At 39.2% G+C, this 19198-nt stretch overlaps 1 protein-coding gene and 1 long non-coding RNA gene across 5 annotated transcripts; one reads left to right on the forward strand and one right to left on the reverse strand.

The window, feature by feature from the left end:
- Positions 1-3116: 3116 nt before the first annotated feature.
- On the forward strand, positions 3117-11575 carry si:dkey-246g23.4 (uncharacterized protein LOC559426 homolog). 4 transcript variants are annotated; one of them, XM_044357500.1, is made up of 7 exons: positions 3117-3760; positions 3855-3915; positions 5165-5434; positions 6122-6265; positions 6356-7092; positions 7870-8110; positions 10548-11575. In XM_044357500.1, the coding sequence occupies exons 3-7, from the start codon at positions 5200-5202 to the stop codon at positions 10718-10720; spliced, it is 1530 nt and encodes a 509-aa protein (XP_044213435.1). In that variant the 5' UTR covers positions 3117-3760; positions 3855-3915; positions 5165-5199; the 3' UTR covers positions 10721-11575. The 4 variants fall into 4 exon arrangements, with proteins under 4 accessions (XP_044213435.1, XP_044213437.1, XP_044213436.1 ...); XM_044357502.1 differs by having other exon boundaries at positions 3855-5434; XM_044357501.1 differs by lacking the exon at positions 3855-3915.
- Positions 9960-16113, reverse strand: LOC122986300. Its single transcript, XR_006404282.1, has 3 exons — positions 15853-16113; positions 15653-15662; positions 9960-9972 (listed from the first exon to the last, which is right to left on the reverse strand). It is a non-coding gene; the product is annotated as an uncharacterized LOC122986300 (long non-coding RNA).
- Positions 16114-19198: the final 3085 nt, after the last annotated feature.

Genomic DNA, 19198 nt, shown 5'->3' on the forward strand with positions numbered 1-19198 from the left:
TATGTAACAGAAACTATCCTGGAGATTAATCCCCATCTAAATTATTATCTGGGTGTTGGCAGATGCAGAGAAAGAAGACTGATTCTTTCATTTCACGCCCCTCTGTCTGTCTGCCTTTCTGTCTAAGTTCTAATACCGGAGCAGAGCTGCAACACAGTGACCTTCACCAGAAGACAGAGCCAAACTAAAGTTTGAAATCAAACAAAAAATGTGAGTGATCCTACAATAACATTTGCAAGTAGAAGATATAGAAATGCAAATGCACCAAATAAAGCACGATGTTGGATGACTGTAAAAGCAGGCCAATGAGTCATCCCGACTGTCATTTAAGTGGTTTAGTGTTGTGCTGACGGTACCAAACGATCTAATGGGATCAATATACCATAAATGATAATGTGTTGTCCTATTAAGGCAACACTATAGATATTCTTTGTGACTGTCTGCTGACTCAGGAGTCTGCAGAAACTTGGACCAAACAAAGTACACATTTGTAAAGCGGCTCGTCCCCAGTGACAATCTGGCACATTACAAACTTTGATAAGGTGCCTCTTTAGTGAACTGTAAAACTCATAAAAGAGGGAGATCACAAGCTGAATTAATAATTTGCAAAAGTTTATTGGCAGGCAGAACCACTGAGATGCAGTTAAAGGTAATTTATGAGGCATTTGTCCGAGCTGTTTGTGGGATATAAAGCCATCCAACTGTAAGAAGTCTTGTCATGTTTCAGATAACAATCATCTTTTTCTGTTTGTTAATGAGAAAGTCAATGTGACCCAGTGATAAAGCAGACAAGCATGACAATTCACAGCCATTCCTGATTAACAGCTTGTCCTTATTTAATTACTATTTTGTAAACTGGGAATTATAAGGATCTATCCATCCTTCAGATTAAAGAGAGAGATATTTACATATTCACAATCTTTCACAATTGTTGTGTCAATATTGTTTTTAAACCTTTTGTGATTGAAAATATTTTAAGATAAATATTTATAAATAAGCCACATTTTTGATGCTCAATATCCCAAAACAAGAATTTCACAATTTCTTACATGCAATCTTGACAATTATCTCTTGATTAAAAAAGTTTGTGTAGTTTTTGAAGGATTTTTTTTTGATGACCATTGGACAGCATCATGTCTAAGCTTCATCCATTGTAAACAAATTTTCTTAAGAGGAAGTGTAAAATCTGAACACCTTGTTGGTTTGCTTTGGTTTGTGACACATTCTGACACATTGATCATCAGAGGATTCATGTTAGCTGTCAGTGAGGCAGCAGGAGAGATGTCAGCATGGGGACACTTATCACTTATGAAAGGACTCTCTGAGCTCCCCACTGTGTTGACTTGTCCCATGCAGAACATTGTCTCGGTTGTCTGAGCCTTCAGCTTGATCTCCCCATGTGGGTGTTTATTATGCGCCAATTAATATCATCTGACTTTACTTTTTATTTTTATAAAAATATGGCGGCAGTTTATGGTAGGACATTGAAGATGTAATGATAGCAGCAATTCCCATTTTTAGATCCACATATGCCACAATGCTGCACTGCTGCATAAGGAATTATTTGGAAAACCCTACATTTCTGGAATACAGAAGAGACTCATTGTGTGAACTGAGAATAGCATAAGTGGCATTCATGGGGTTGTTGTAAGAGAGCTACTGTAAGGAATTTGGATGGTTCTGTCTTTTCTTAAAACCTTTTTTAGCCGTTAGCAAAAGTGTAAGGAAAGAATTAAATACTGTTAATCTGCTCTAAAGTAAACTGCAAATGTTTGCATGTGCCGCTAACTGGAGCCATAAAGTACCTTTAAGGGTTACAGGGTTGTCATTTCAAACAAGACAGCCGGTACATTTTCATCTTACATACATTTTCAACCAACTCATGAAGCTAAAGTTAGCTTAATTTGGTAGCTATCTACAGTACAGCTGATAAAATCGACATTTCAGCCATCAAACATTACGCTAAAAATGAGAAGCCAGGTTTTCGTCTACCTCTGTCTGAAATCGAGAACCCAATTGTTCCAAAAATTACTAAGAATTTCGTGTCAAATCAGCCACCATTATAATTGTAAACTACAAATGACTTGTGCAAAAGAGAAAAGTTTAACAGGTTTAGAAACTAAGGGAGACAATAACCAGAAATTCTCTTTTTCAGAATGATGGTTTCATACCTAAACACAACATTGTCTTGAATTTCATATATTTGATTTCACATGAAAGATTCCTGGGTTTGTATTTTTGTCCTTGTTCCTGTCACTGGTTACAAGTGGGCATGATACACAGCATATGACATGTATTTGTTATATTTAAATGTCAGTATTTCTGGACCCAAGAGTAGAGCTCAGACACGGAGACATTGTAAAAGTTCAGAAAAAGGTAGTTTATTGTAAAGTTGTAGATGTAGCAGAATCTGATGTGCGAAACGGGGCAAGCGGTGGCAAGAGTTGCTAAGCCAGGGCAGGTTGTGGAATACTGTAGGCAGTGAACTTTGAGTCTTTGGCAGACACAGGAGACAAACAAGGCATGGGTAAAAAGAGGATTAGCCAGGGTAGCACTACACAAGAGAATAACCTCTTGACTGGGAAAGTTGGCCGATGCATCTATGCTACATAGTACACCGAACTATCTGGCAAAGAGTGGAGCTCAGGACCGGGGTTTAAATACTGCAGGCTCCTGATTAGTGAATGAGCAGCAGGTGTGTAGTTGAGTTGGATCGCCACACCCCAGACTGAGACACACACCAACAGAAACAGAGACCAACAGGGGACAAACAAGAAACACAAGGGAGGGGAAAACTGTAGAAGACAATAGGAATGAGGGACAGACCCTGCGTAACCATGACAGTATTTCCATGCACCAATGAATTTAGCAGCATTAGAATCAAATTGTGAGTTTTTGAGTCTTAGACTTTTAATAAATATAAACTGAGAATGATTTTTTCTCCCCTATACTTTGATTATTGTCTATTTAGTCATAATATTTAATGTTAAAAAGAAATACTTACTTTGAAAATAATTTTTAGGGCTTTAAATTATTGATTTTTTTTTTTTTAATCAAATGCCTAATACTGTTGTTGTTCATCTTGCCATCTTTCATTATTTGTTTACCCTTTAATTGGTATTATCCTTGGTAGATATTCATTTCTTCACTGTCATTATCAGTTTCTAAATATACAGAGGAAGGAAACTGATGATGTCAAAGATTAAATTTCCATTCAAAGCTGCTTTTTATCTCCTGCTCTTGACTCTGAATCACCTGTACACACACGCTTACAAAACACTTGATGAAACTTTGCCCTGCATGTGTCTTTAGTTACAGCATGCTGAGGAATTCAGAGTATACGCGTTACAAAGGTCTCTCCTGGTTAACTGCTCATGTGCACGTGTCACATGTAAATTCACCCTGGGATTAGACATAAGGCACATCACCATAAACCTTTAACTCAACATGCTTTTTAACCATGTGTCTCATCTCTTTACGTTCTGACACTTTGTCTAGCTCATGCTTTCCCTGTCACTTATTGTCTATGTTTGACCCTTGCACCCTTTAACCTGGAATGTGCTTTCTCTGAAGAGTGCCTGTCTAACATGTTGTACCTTTTGCTGTGTAAGTAACACCACCACCACCACCACTACCACCACCATCACCACCACCGCTGCATGTGACATGAAAGAGTGCCAAAGCCATTGCTATCAGGCTATAAAACCAACTTGGAAAGCTCACCAGGAAGAGCATGATGGCTTCAGTTTGACCACGAGAGGTATAGTAGAAATTATTTTAAATATAATATCATGTGTGTAAAATTTGTGAATCATATTAAAATTTTGTTGTGGCTCACCTCGACTTGTATTCAGAGCTTTTGAGGTCATTGTCCAGATTTGGGTCGAGACCTCTTTCAGTCCAATCACACATGAGGTGGGTAATCCTTTGTAAATGGGTTCTTATGCAGGCTATGGAGCTCCATTATTATAATGTGTATTATGTATTTTTCATCAACTGAAAAAGGAATTGAGCTAAATCCCATCATGCATGGTAAATCTAATCTGCTTGTGCTGACTGTTGTACAAAGATGACAAATAGATTGCCATGGCAAATTTTTAGTTTTTATTTCCTTCTCTAGATTGGCGTAAACACTGTCATATCATCCAAGATTGGCTTTCTGACATAAATGATCTATTCTGCTTAAATAGAGTGCTTGTTAAATCCAAATAAATCAAATCCAATGGTGAAAAATGTCATGTAGGCCAATACCTAAAACATTTGAATATCTGGATACTCAAAAAATCTTAGAAGATAGATGTTTTATGGTAGATGTAAACATGAGTAGCCTGCTTCAGGAGTCAGGGAGAGTAATATAAAAGCTCAATGAATGATGAATGCTTTGTCATTATTCTTATGAATGAAGTTACATCACCAGCAGCATATTTCTGTTCACGAAACAAAAACAAGCCGTGGTTCTACTACTAGCAGTGTAATGATTATGTATGGTTTGTCACAGTAATTCCAGTTATGAATGAATTGTGAACCTGGAAATTCATGTTATGGTTGACTTAAGATAAGCTTTTATAGTGTTAGGAGAAAAAACAAGACAGGAGTTGTAATAGATATGAGATGATAAAGGTGATGATTCTTACTCTAAATGGTCAAAAGAATATTGACATGTGAACATACCTTATGTAATTGTTGAATATCTCATTCCTAGGCTAATATTTTTATAACAGGCTCCACTCTTCAGGGAAGGTTTTCCACCAGATTCACCAGGTCAGGCAATAAGGCCTGTCTCACAGTTTGCACTCCAGTTCATCCTGAGGGTGTTGGATGGGGTTGAGGTCAGGGCTCTGTGCAGGCCAGTTCTTCCATACTAAACTGGGAAAACCATTTCTATATGGACCTTGCTTTATGCACAGGGGTACTGTCATGTTGAAACAGTAAAGGGACTTTCCAACAAATACAGGAGGCACACTGTAAATAAAATATTATATGGTGTAGTATTAAGATCTTCTTTAACTCAAACTAAGGGTCCGATCCTAAACCACAATAAGCAGGACCAAAAGCACAGACAAGAATGTGGACAAGTTTGTCCACATACATTTGGCCAGTCATTAGAAATTCATGTTCTTTGTTGGTTTTGTTAAAAAAATAACTTCCTTGTGTCCCTCCCTAGACATCTGAGTACTGCAAAAACCAGTGCAGATCAACATGGACTCTCCAGTGAAGGCTCAGAGAGCGCGGGTAGCCGTGACACCGGCAGCAGCTCCTGAAGGTTGCTACGCCTGGTTCATCCTGCTCTCCTGCTTCATGGTCTTTGGTTTAACCTTTGGGGTCATCAAGGCCTTTGGTGTATTCTATGTTGAGATACACCAATACTTTGAAACCACAGCAACAGGGACATCCTGGATCACCTCTATTGCTGTGGCTATCATTCATGTTGTGGGTGATTATCGCTTTTTTTTTCTTTTACAAGGATGTAAATCTTTTAAACCTCTTTGTTAATATACCAAGTGATTTCAAAAACAGGAAATATAAACTGGTAGGAAGACATCAGTACATATTTGATAGCCATCAATTAGTACAATGTTCCTACACTTCATATTCATATCTTTCAAAATCCCCTCACCCATTTTGACCTTCATGTCAAACCTTCCAGTCTTCTTGGGGTTATGGCCACCAGGTGGCTCTCTCTCTCACATCTTAAAAACTGCTAAATGCTAGATGACAGATGAAATTTCCTCTGTTGAATGAATTGTAACAACTTAATCTTACACAAAGCTATTAGGAGAAGTACAATAAGATTGTTTTTTGATCTCCAGCATTCTAAGCCAGTGTGTAAATTAAATTATTATGTACTGCAAATACTCTAGACACTAAGAGGCACTGGGATTAATTTAAAAACTCTTAAACCCCTGAAGTCTCATGTGGTTTAACTTAATGTCTTTATTTACTGAGAACATTAATCAAACTGTTTTATTTTTCAGTATTTTCGCATTTCACTAATAAATGGAACCTCTTCCCTGCTGCAAAGTACATAGATGGTCACTATACTGCAATTTTGTTTCCCTGAATAGAATTACTGTATGTGTACTTAGGATTATATGTGCATGTCCTGTATGTCCCTCTGCAGCTCCGGTAGCATCTGCTCTGAGTGCGCGCTACAGCCATCGCTCTGTAGTGATAACGGGTGGACTGCTTTGCAGCTTAGGAGTGGTGATTGGGGCTTTTGCTCGTAACCTGATTGAACTCTACTTAACAGTGGGACTCCTAAATGGTGAGCAGTTTGATGCAAACACACAAATAAAACACAAACACAAAAACACACACACACAAATATATCATTCTCTGGTCTCCTTCGCTGCAGGTGTTGGCTATGCACTGACGTGGACCCCCACAGTGACCATGGTTGGCTTGTATTTTGAGAGGAGGCGTCCGGTGGCAAATGCCTTGGCCAGTGCAGGAGAGTGCATCTTTACCTTTATCCTCACGCCCCTGTTCCAACTGTTGATTGACTGCTACTCATGGAGGGGTGCTATGATGATCCTGGGGGGTCTGCAGCTTAACCTGTGTGTGTGCGGGATGCTGCTGAGACCCCTAAAAGCCACCAGAGACCATTTAAGTGAGGTCAAAGCAGAGGATGAAGGCTTGTCCCTGGAATTGCTCGCAAAAGAGGACTTGGGTCAGGACAAACCAAGCTATCTTGGGTCAGAGGAGCTAAGAAAATCTGAAGGGGCTGATCACAAGACAATAAGTGCATGTTGTGAAGGTGGTGAAATTGATCAGGCCCCTGAAGTGATACCTAATTTGACTATGGCGGTACAAGACTCAAACAGCAGAGCTAAGAGGGCTAAACTCAGGACCAAAATCCGTCATTATGTAGATTACACCCTCATCACCAATGCACGATTCATGGTCTACTCAATGTTTGGGGTGTTTGCTGCGCTCGGTTTCTTTGCCCCAGCTCTATTCCTGGTGCCATATGCTCGCAGTAAGGGGATTGAGGAGTACCAGGCAGCTGCACTCATGTCCATCTCTGCAGTGCTGGACCTGTTTGGGAGGGTGTTCTTTGGCTGGGTGGCAAACTTGAGACTGGTGGAGATGGTATGTTCAGTTGAATAATTAACTAGGGCAATGTTTTTGCATATCTGAAGCCAAATGCACTGTATGACAGAGTTTCAGTGTCTGCACCATGTAGTACAGTATATGTGATTAAGAAGTTTTCAGCATTTTTCAATTTCTTGCCAAAGGTTAAATGAGAAGATTGATACCACTTTTACATTAGTAGCTATTGTAAATATTAAGCTACCGTCAGCAGCCGGCTAGCTTAGCTTAGCATAAAGACTGGAGGCAGGAGGAGACAGCTAACCTAGCTCTGTCCAGAGGTAAGAGGAAAAAAGCCAACCAGCTGCTTTATTAACACATTATTTTCTTGTTTGTTAAATTGTACAAAAGATTTTGAAATTACAATTTATAGTTTTACATTAGGTCATGTGCTGGATTTTTCTTTTCTTTGCCGGGCACAATGACTCTGTGGAGTTTCCTCTTGTCGCTTGGCAACCTCATGGTGACAACACCAGGATTTTTTTTTATATGAATGAGCCAGGCTAGGTGTTTCTCCCTGCTTCCAATTTTTATGCTAAGCTAAGCTAATTGGCTGCTGGCTATAAATGTCTGCATTTAGCATACAGACATGAGAGTGGTATCGATTGTCTCATTAAACTCTCGGCAAGAAAACAAACAAGTGTATTTCTCAAAATGTCAAACTTGCTACATTACTTTAAACAAGCGATGTAATGCCTATTTACATGAAAGGTGTGTCTGGGTGTGGAGGCTGCTGTAGGTGAAACAATCTGTTTCCTTCATCTCTACTCCCACCAGGTGCAGCAGCTGACAGCTACAGTGATTCTTTTGGGTATTGTATTACTCCTTTGCCCACTGGCCTCCACGTTCTTGGAGCTGGCTGCTTTCAGTGCAGCTTACGGCTTGGTGTACGGTGCCACGGTCGCCATCCATATCACTGTGCTGGTTGAGGTTGTGGGTGTCCACAGGCTCGGAAGCGCACTTGGGTTTTTCATGCTCATACGCAGCAGTGGAGGCCTGCTTGGACCGCCCATTGCTGGTGAGTGAGAAAGATGCTTTGATAATCAACTGCAAGTACACAGTGTACCTACTGTGCATATCAAAAAGAAATGGATTTCAGCTTTGAATTGTTGCTGTAAAATTCCCTCTGATCCTTCCCACCATGCCAACTGGCTGCAAGCAAGAAAATTTACTGGATATTAACATTTTATTAACAGAGCTTTAGGAAAAACCCCAAATCATTAACTCAAGGTTACAATGTGTGTCATTCTCCTGTTTCTATTCTTCCAACACATTAACTCTCTCACAATAGATGTGCTTATACACCGTTCTGCATTATAACAGTCCGGTGAGCTTATTCAACCACAATGACATTTTTATACCTCCCTGATATGCAGCATCACCTTTCAGTTAATCATGGATTTTGATGCTTTATGGTTGTGTTAATTTCATGGACTATCGCTTTCCATAGATTTTTTTTTTCCTGTTAAATTGAGTTTCTTCCCCACTGACCCTCCATTCTGTTACTTGAGACATTTTTCTAAATTTATATAATGTGTCTTACAAAACATGAGAAAAACTGTGGTAACATAATGGCGTAACAGTTATATATAAAAAAAAGCCAAAACATCTTGTAATTGCCAAATAGGACTTGTTTAAACCTACAATAACTGTTGGGCAGCAGAAACAAGCTGTAAAAAGCTGTGTTTGTGTCTGATGAATGTAAGTCATATTTTCTTTTCACTCTGTTTTGGTCTCTTTGTCGCTTGAAATACTGAACTAAAACAGTAAAGCTGTGGCCAGAAAACCAAAACAATGTGCTTAAAGACACTAAAACCCTACATAGAGCTTAAGGAATCTGCAAAGTCGGGTGATAATCTTCTGTGAGTTTGTCACTATACAAGGGACCAATTTCACATTATACATGGTAATTTGATTATTTAATATAAGAATATTGATTATAGCACTTTTATTTATGTGAAGATACATAAAAATTCCAGCAAACATACAAAATATAGAATTCCTAATATGGTGTTTTGCATAATCCACATCTTACCTCTTTCAGTATAAAAATCCAACTTGTCAATTTTTTGAATTCCCCCGCCCCTCCAGAATGTATTTAAACAAAGTGTTCACAAGAGCTGGAAAACGTGTCAAATTTGTCAGCTACTTTGGCAATCTGTTGTGCAAGTAACTTCATCAATTCATTATACTGTAAAACATACTTAAGCAGCTATGAATTTAAAATGTCAGTTCCTGGCACTCACAGCCAGCAGAATAAAATGTTTTCCTGTCCTCTCCTGCACAAACCAATACGCACTGCAGCCCCACCACCCACGGCGCTGTCCTACAAACCAGCGAGCATTTGAACTTGATTACTGAGGTTATGACCCATTTTCACACACAACTCTAAACAATAGCCGTAAATATAGCCTGAAAAACACCCCAGCTTGACTTTGGCACTCAGGCACAGTAACCCCTGCCAGAAAGTGTCCTGCCTGTGAGCACAGCCGGCAGTAAATCAGCTGGGGAAAACTCTCCAACAGAGTGGGGAAAAAAAACACATTCACCTAATTGTACTTCGGGTTGTTCATTTGATGGTTTTTATGGATTTCCAAGAAGGCTGTTAGTGTAGCAAAAAAACAGGGCATGAGAGCAATTTGAGTTATTGAAGTGTGACTGCTGTTCTCCTTCTCTTCAGAATGTACTGTATGTGTCGAAAAACTATCCCATTGGCAAAGTATGTATTTTTTATATTATAAATTAAGTTGACTCCACTGTGAGTGATCTGATGTATGAGGAAAAACCTGAGAAACATAAACAAATACTTTTTCATTTCCCTCCTCAGTCTTTTGAAGCTCGATTCTTCTGTTTCCTTTTAATATCTCCCTTCTCCTCCTCCTAAAAACCTCTTAATTCGGATTCAAGCAATACCACTGCATGCAAATGTTAAATTTGAGATCACGCTAAAGGCTGAAACTGACCTCAAACAAAGTGAAGTGCTAATGAAAGAGAAGCAGATACAAATATAGCCGGTGGTGTCCTATTTATAACTCAACACGGTCCCTCTGACACACAGGCTATTTCTAACTTATTTACTGTACTGTTTGGTACTTTGAGCACTTCTGCTACTTTGAAGACCAGAGAGATGATGGATGTTGAGCATGCTTCAAAGCGTTCTAATTATGTTTCCGTCACGGGAGGAAGGCACTTGCATTACCGCCTCAGGATAAAATTAATCTTCGTGCAATCCTCTCGTCCTTATCTCCGCCTCAGTCTTTTGCCTCGTTCATATCTATCTGTCATTAAATGAAGCCAACATTCTAACATAATTGCGATATTGCTGTGGCTATCATGGGCACATTCCAGTCAGCAATGAAGTTCTTCTCTAAATGTTGTCATTAGACTAAAATATTACAAATGTGGCTGTGGCAAAGCTGCAAGTCACTCACACATGTGCTTTTCCTTCCTTTTAGGATTCTTCATTGACAAGATGAGTGATTACGGGACGGGTTTCCTCATGGCGGGCGTAGCTCTCATCGTCTCCGCTCTGTTCCTGCTGCTCCTCCATCAGATGAACCGCAGGGGTCAGGAATCAACCACCAAGAGCAGCAATATGTATACAGACAAAATGGAACAAAGCAGCTGAGGAAAGAGCTAAAGCAAAATAGCAAGAAATGACACAAATGAAGGAAAAACTTTCTGTGGCTTATAGATCAAATGGTCAAAATGAGATCTTGATCTCAAGTACACAGTCATAAAGGGAAGATGATAGTAAAGAATCTTCCACCGGAGGAGCCTTTTGGAGTCGACTGTTTTCTGTCTGCAGGTGAAACATGTGGATGGTTTTGAGTCCTCTCTGTCTGTCACATAAACCAGAGTAATGATCTGGCAGGAAATGATAAAATGTATTAATCATTGAAAGCCAGTGACTTATTAGCCTTATTCTATGCAGCTGATTTGTACCGTAAAGAGGAAAAACATGTTGTTTAACAAAGGCAGAACCAAGTGAAGTCATTCTTCAACTGTTCAAAGAGTTGAACAACTGAACTCAATTTCTGGAATCATTGAAACTTCACTCAGATGAATGCTCACTAATCTTTCTACAAAATACACACTGAAAGCACAAAACCTCATGATTCTATCTAAGTCAGCCTTTTTAAATTCCTAATATCACTGCAGCAAGAGTTGCTGAACAGGTGTGTATACAAGTCAGAACAGTAATGTACAAAATTGTTATATTTTTACTGTTTGTGCCTCTACAGTATCACTTAGACTAAGTTTTTGACAGTAAACTTGTTATTCAATTATTAACTTATTAAGAATTATTGTTCAAAGAGATCAGGATCATGATTGTTATATCTAATCATTTTATTTTGTTGAAAAGTTGTGCAATACTGTAATACACCTAAGAAGAAAACTGCAGACGCTGTTTATTTATGTCACCAATAACTTAATTCAATCACAGGCAGGTTAACTTAAAAAGTAAAACATGTTTTTCAAATGTTGTCTTAAAGTCATTCATTTTATCCTCTATTGCAGTTGTGTCATGCATGGATGATGCTGGGTTGCAAAGTGAAAATATGGCTATGGCTCCCTCCAGTGAGTAGCTACTGATATTGCATTTGGAACCTGCACAGCTGCAGCACTGAGCTGAAAAGTGCAGATATAAGCAAAGATAATACCACACAGAGCATTATGAATATAAACCAAATAACCAAATTGCAGCGAGATGCATCAGTTTTGTTTTTTTTGGTTTGGTTTAGTACTCAAATTGCCATATCCTTTGCTGCTGTAAGTTTTAAAACTTCAGCGAACCTAAACAGATTTGAAAAACAATCTGAGGTGTTGAATCACATTACAGAAATAACAAAATAAGTCCTATGGTTCAGCGAATTTCCCTCCAAGTTCTGTCCCTATGCAGCCTGAAACCCAATGACAAAAGCCTTTCTTCATTTTTTTCCCCCTCTGCTGCAGAATGTTTGGTATGTGCAACCATCAAGAAAACTAGCTTTCATAACCCTGAATCAACAAGAGGCACCAGATAAACATCTTCAGCCTGGTATAATGCAAATATAACAATGTAAATAAACATGGCACTCTCCATAAATCTGCAATAACAAACTTCAGACTGAGGTTTACAAACAGTGGAATCCCCCCCCCCTGCGCTAACATACAAGCTACATGCACACACACACACACGGAGAACTTGCCACAACAAGAGAGCTGGTCACAAAATACCACATGCCTTTGATCTGACAGACAGGAACAAAGACATAATCCATGTTTCATAGAAACTCTACATGAAAACCAAACACACTCACACTCACACACAGTATGCAACGCTTGACTGCCAACAGAGAGAAGAGGCCACCTATTATCAGAGATAGGAAGACTGCCGGTTCAAAACTATCAGAGCATTTCCAATCCAGTGAACCTAAAATCTACTGTTACTCAATACATGAGGAAATCTGATCTTTCAATTGCAGCCTGCCTGAAATCTCTAAAGCCGTTTACTGTCTGAACTGCACAATAAAAGAATATGTCTTACTAAGCAATAAACAAACAGTGCTTTTTCTTCAAGATAAAACCTCTTTTATTTATTGAGGAGATTCATGAAAAATATAAATACTGACAACAATTCGGTCAGTGAAGCTTTACTTTTTCAGGAGATCTCTGTGTGACAAGATGATCTAACTCAAAGGTTCACTTACTAGCTTTTTGAATGAGATGGGGACCATGAAATGCGGTTAAAAGTTCCTAAAAAGGTAGTTAGCGGACCTTTGAGTTGAGAAGTAAGAATAGAGAACTGGTGAGAAGAGCCCATGTGCTTTAACTTAACTTCTAGCAATTAAGTGGGACAAATTCAGTTTTCACCTGGCCAGCAACCCACTGCGCCTGCGTGTGTGTGTGTGTGTGTGTGTGTGTGATTGTGTGTAAAGAGAGAGAGAGAGAGGAGCAGCAGGAATATGGAGCTGTCTACGTTTGACCCTTTCAACATCAACTCCAATAAAGCAGAGAACACAGGAAGAGCTTTGAAGTCCGGCAAGACTTATTGAAGCACCTCCCGGTAACTTTGACCCCACAGTGGAACCCCTGGGCTCTCAGGGTCGCTATAGAAACAGCTGAAATACTTTTCGAAAGTTTTTCTCTTTTCATTTTTTTTTTTCTAGCCGACCTTGCTCCCGGGGGTCATGTTGTGGAATGCTGCACAGCTACCTGAGTTCAAAGTGTTCAGTAGCAGGAAGAGAGAGAGGAGGATTGAGGAGAGGAGGAGGAGGAGGAGGAGGAGGAGGGAGAGAAGAAGGAAGAAGTAGATATGGGGGAGAGGAGAGGGGAGAAAAAAGGGATGATAGCTGCATGTGAAAGAGGCAAAACCAGCAGGGAGAGAAGTTGAGAGAAAAAAAGAGAAACTAAAAACTGAGGAGGAGCACAAGAGGGGACTGGAACAGTAGGCGAGCTTCAAGAAAAAAATGGCAAGGGAAAATGAAAAGAGCCAAGGAATGTGAAGAAAGAGAAGGAGAATGACAGAAAAGAAGCAATTATATTGGGGGAACCCTCAGAGCTAGAGCTGAGTACAATCATGCTCAGACTTTGTACTGGTTAGGGCCATTAGAGGATAAAAGATAATGATACAGGAATGAAAAAGTCATGAAGGGGAAGCAGTTGAGTTCGGACATGGCTCTAACGTCCTCACTGATTAGAGGAGAATAGACAGACATGGTGGTAATGAGAAATGATTAGTCCAGCTACAGGGGGTTTAGCTTAATGAGTGTAAGTAGTGACCAGACCCACACACCACCTCCGCCGCAGGCAGAAATGCACCCTGAAATACACATTGACAGTTTTCATACCACAAAGGGACTATACATTCTGAAAAATGTTTGTGTGATTATGAGTGAGTCTCCGACTTCAGTTTCCCAAAAGACTGTCAATGGAGGACATCCAGGAGGTGAATCTTGTGCTCAGTGTGTCCATATTCAACTAATTATTTCAGTTTGCATGATTTTGGCAACATCTGCATTTGTTCTGTGATTAAACATACCTTTTTTTATCTAAAAATGTGAAAGAGAGAAAGAGATTAAGAAGATACGGGAGTCAGACAGATGTTTGGTCTTCGTGAACTCCTCTTTGTCTGTTGTCATTCCTCACAGCCCTCTTTCTGTCTTTATCAACACATCAGCGTATCTTCTGTCCTCCAGCGTCTTGTTTTGTTCTTTTTTTTCCTCCTTGATCTTCCTCAGTATCTATTTTTCCATCAGCCAGTGCCAGCCAGCAACTTTAAACATCTGTCCTTGAACTCATCAAGGCCATTGTGATGCTATAATTCTCACGTGCACATAAAACAGCATGTATTCAAAAGGCACACAAAAGCAACAATACATCATATTTCAGACATCAGTAATATGTAATATAGACAGTATAGACGTAGAGGTACATTATTAAATTGTATTAGCAGTGTAGAAAGTTTTCCATTCCTGTGTTGATGTATTACGTTGATAGTCTGTTAAAAGTTAAATGGCGCCAGTCCTACTCTCCTTGTGTCTTTATAGTCAAATAAATCGTATAAAAGCCAAAACACAATCTTGTTTATTACGTGCTTGCACATTTGTGTGCGTGTGCGTTTTCTGTTTCATCACATCGTTCAAACTCAAATTGTACAAACAGGACAAACACATTTTCTAACACTGACTCAAAACAGCCATAAAGTCAGAGATTTATCTGCCCTCTTCAGCTGCTCGTGGTTTATATTCTATCGGACACACATTAAAACCAAATGCTGAGGCGTAGCTAATGCTCACTGAACTTTTTAACTGTGAGACAATAAAATCGACCAAAGCAGACTTTTATTGCTGTTGATGTACAGCACATCAATGAACAAAAATTAGTTTTAAATGAACTGCGTGAGCCAAAGTGTATACTTGTCCTTGGCTGAAGCAAAACAATGGCAATGTTTCTCGTTCACCACTTGGCACAAACAGCACAGGATGAACTCATGCTGAATGTAAAGTAATAAAGTAGTTCAAATGTATCATAAACTGCATTCTGTGTGCTGTATTATTATTCTGTGTACATGCTGAAGGGTGACAGCCTATAAGTGCAACTTTCACTCCCATCCAAATCCAGCAGTCTTGTTCATGCCAACCAATCACACCTGACCTCTGACCTTTCAGGCTGACCTCTGACACCAGCTGACAGCACTGATTTGGAATGAATGGCTTTGACAAGCTTCTGCTTTCCAGCACACTGACACAAGAGCAGCCCACCAGAACAGTGTGCTAATAAACATTGAAATGACAACAAAATGATAAATGACCAAATCACCTGGTCTGCTTTGTAGCACTGACTTTTTTTTAAATTTGGAAATATCGCAACAATTATAACATTATTAGTTTTGAATTCTTATGTTTAAAAAACGTCAAGTTTAGTTCCTAGAAAACAGTAAATTTTTGAGTTGCTACCTTCTGAATAAAAATCCTGTTTCCTTTGGTTAAATAATTGTATCTACTTTCCCAGTGGATAAAAATGATTTATTTGGAAAATCCCAACAGCTCAAGATTTTTCACAAAGCATTCTTGACCGCCTCCTCCCTGATTATGTCCTGCATAAAATTCTCATTTCCCACGTCATTCTCCAAGTCTCCCTCCACTTATTTCCGGTCATTTCTCTACTGTCATTGTCCAATAAAGGTATACAATGCCCAAAATGATTCAAAAATTAATCAATAAAGGAATATGGTATATGATTACAGCAGCAACCATCATCAATCACAGATGTCACTCAAACATAAATTCCATCTGTACGCATTCATGTCCCGTTAATGAATGTTACTAACTTGGCTTCTTCTCCTGAGTTTTTGTGCTTTCTCGTGTCACAGGTTTCTATGGATAGTAGTCGCTGACTGCCTGGTTGTGGATTGCAGGCTTCCATGGATCATGGTTGCAGACCGCCTGTTTCTGTGGTCCTGCTTGAGGTGAGGTGAGCCCAAAAGGCAGAGTACTACTGTAAAACAGTAGTCCTCACCTAAGGGCAAGGACCCTATTGTTTTTCATGTGTTTCTTTCTTTCTTTGTTATTATGGGACATCACACCTAAATTTGACCCCCTAAACATGCTCAAAAACTCACCAAATTTGGCACGCACATCAGGTCTGGTGAAAAATTTTATAAAATGTAAAAATTAACCCCTAAAGTGCCAAAATGTGCTCTCTAGCCCCACCTATGTAACTAAAACGGCCGCCACAGCCCATAGGAATGTCGTAGAGAGATCTGCAATTAGCCTTTCAAAATAAGACTTCGCCCCAATTTTGGCCCCCGAACAAACGCTATCTCCTCCGAGGGCGTTAATGGTATCGGCTTCAAACTTTAATAGGTGTAAAGTTCAAATGAAGTTTGTATCTAAAACTATGTGGAAGCAGTAAATGTTCAAAAATGTGTGGGTTCGCTCACACTCTCGATTCAAATCAAACTTTGACCAGGTCATGTGGGTTAAAAGTCTTTCCTTTTCTAAAAAATAGACTTGATGAAAATTAGGAAAATAATTTGTTTTACACACAAACTCGTCAAGAGTTTCCAATTTACTAATTGAAATTCAAGTGAATGGGCCCAATAATTTTGATGACACAGGTGTGAGCAAGACAGACATGTCTCACCCTGCAGAAAATTCTCATCTTGTCAATCAAACTTTCAAAATAAAAGCACACCACACTTATAAGAAATATCCCTCATTTTTAAAAAGCAAAATGATCTGATCCCGACGGACCAGAGTGCGAGGTCCCGACCAACGCTGCTTGCAGCTTTAATTATTGTTATTATTGTTGTTGCTGTGCATCTCTATGTCTCTCTCGTCTCTCCTTCTCCCTCTTTCCTTCTTTCTCTCTCAACCCAAACGGTCAAGGCAGATGGCCGCCCACCTAAAGACCGGTTCTGTTTGAGGTTTCTTCCCGTTAAAAAGGAGTTTTTCCTTGCCGCTGTTGCCAAGTGTTTGCTCATGGGAGAATGTTGGGTCTCTGTAAATTAAAGAGTGTGATCTTGACCTGTTCTATATGGAAAGTGTCATGAGATAACTTTTGTTGTGATTTAGCCCTATATAAATAAAATTAACTTGACATAAATGTTTTAGGTACACACATACAGCACCAGTCAAAAGTTCAGACACACCCTCCCATTCCCTGAGAAAGTCTGTCCAAACTTTTGACTGGTACTGTAGATACCATACACCGCCGACATAAACAAATAGCTGTGCATAAACCTCTGTTTCTCCTCAAAGCGCACATATTCTGTCCAGATGCACAGGCTGCACTTCATTATGAAATATATGACACACATATTCCCATTTGGCTCGTATAAAAATCATATAATCACATGGGGATGCCCTAACTGCTGAGCCAGATCCATCTCTGGACAGTTACCAACTATTACACCATGAATCCGACTGGAATTCATCTTGACCATCAGAGAGTAGAAGCATGTGATATGAAACCCCCTGAGACTCGCAGACACTCCACCCTGCAGAAACAGCTACAATGCATGTCCGCCTCCAGTGAACGCCTCTCATATGAAAAAAGAATTTGTCTCTAAACAGCCTGATAATCCATCATCAGACTTTATCTCTCTTCTCTTATCTTATATCTTATATACTTAATATACTTATATAGCTTTCAGGATATGTCCTGTCAAGTTATGTGTATGGAGTTACAGTATATGTATGTGTGCATGCACTTAATGTTCTTGTATCTGTGGACTAGAATTAATGTTTCACACTGTATCCTGTTCATGAATACAGTTGTTTACTTTATTTAATATTCATGTATACATTCCAGATTTAGAAAGAAGGCAGGATATGGGTGATGTATGTGAGAACACTTCTGAGAATATTATAACACTGTCTACTGCAGGAAACTGGGCAGCTGCAGTTTTCCCCATTAATTGTGGAAGAACTGAAGATAGCGCAGGGTGTGGTACAGTTTTTTTTTTAAAATCATTACAAGATAAAACACCCAGAACTAAATATTATTCTAGTTAATAACATCCCATTTCACCATACTTTTTTGCATCTGTAGCAAATGTTCATAGTCCTTCAAAAGGTTTAAGTTGATAAGAAATTCTATGTTTGTTCTCTATCATATCTTCTGTAGAATCAGGTCATTTCTAGATATCAAAAGTATGTTGATCATCAAAGACCTTCCTGGCTTGGTGTTTTAAATAATAAGATAAAAAATATATTCTGCTGTAAGACTGCTGAGAGATTTCTATGCAGTGGCAATATAGTATTTAAGCATACAGTACGATAGCATTGTGCAGCCTAGAGTTTGTTATATTTACAGCAATAAGAAATTCAAATGAGACTTTTGCCAAATAGGAGCAATGTGAGGTACATTGACAATTTTAGCATAGTTTTAAAGGACCAGTATGCAGAATTTAGTGGCATCTAGCGGAACAGACTTGGCAGAAATAGAATATAATATTCATAAGTATGTTTTAATTAGTGTATAATCACCTGAAAATAAGAATCGTTGTTTTGTTATCTTAGAATGAGTCCTTTATCTACATAGGGAGCAGATCGTCTTCCACGGAACCACCATGTTTCTACAGTAGCCCAGAACGGACAAACCAAACACTGGCTCTAGAGAGGACCTTTCGCACTTTTCATGAGTTTTGCAGCCACTGTAGGTTCTCTGAAAGAGGAGGGGGAGGGCTATTCAATTGGTTGGAATCTGCAATCTCACCGCTAGATGCCACTAAATCCTGCACACTGCACCTTTAAATGAATAGTTAAACATTTTGGGAAATGCAATCACTTTCTTTATGAGAGTTAGATGAGAAAATTGGTAGCATTTTCACATTTTTACAGTAAATATGAAGCTTCAGTCAAGACGCCAGTTAGCTTAGCTTAGCATAATGACTGGAAGCAGGGGGAAGCAACTAGCCTGACTCAGTCCAAAAGTAACACAATCCACTTACTGCCTCTAAAATTTAGCTTACTAATAAACACTAATAAACTCTTGCTTGTTCTATCAAAATTGTTAGCTTGAGACAGAGCCAGGCTAGCTCTTTCCCCCATTTTGCTAAGCTAAGCTAACTGTCTACTGGCTGTAGCTTAGCATACAGACATGAGAGTAGTATCCA

The sequence above is a fragment of the Thunnus albacares genome, chromosome 7 (assembly GCF_914725855.1).
Source record: "Thunnus albacares chromosome 7, fThuAlb1.1, whole genome shotgun sequence".
NCBI classification, from domain to species: Eukaryota; Metazoa; Chordata; class Actinopteri; order Scombriformes; family Scombridae; genus Thunnus; species Thunnus albacares.

Coding starts and splice junctions, on each gene's coding strand:
- si:dkey-246g23.4 (XM_044357502.1), top strand. CDS start 5,200: ATGGACTCTCCAGTGAAGGCTCAGAGAGCGCGGGTAGCCGTGACACCG. Junction 5,435..6,121: donor GGCTATCATTCATGTTGTGG/GTGATTATCGCT, acceptor GTCCCTCTGCAG/CTCCGGTAGCATCTGCTCTG. Junction 7,093..7,869: donor ACTTGAGACTGGTGGAGATG/GTATGTTCAGTT, acceptor TACTCCCACCAG/GTGCAGCAGCTGACAGCTAC.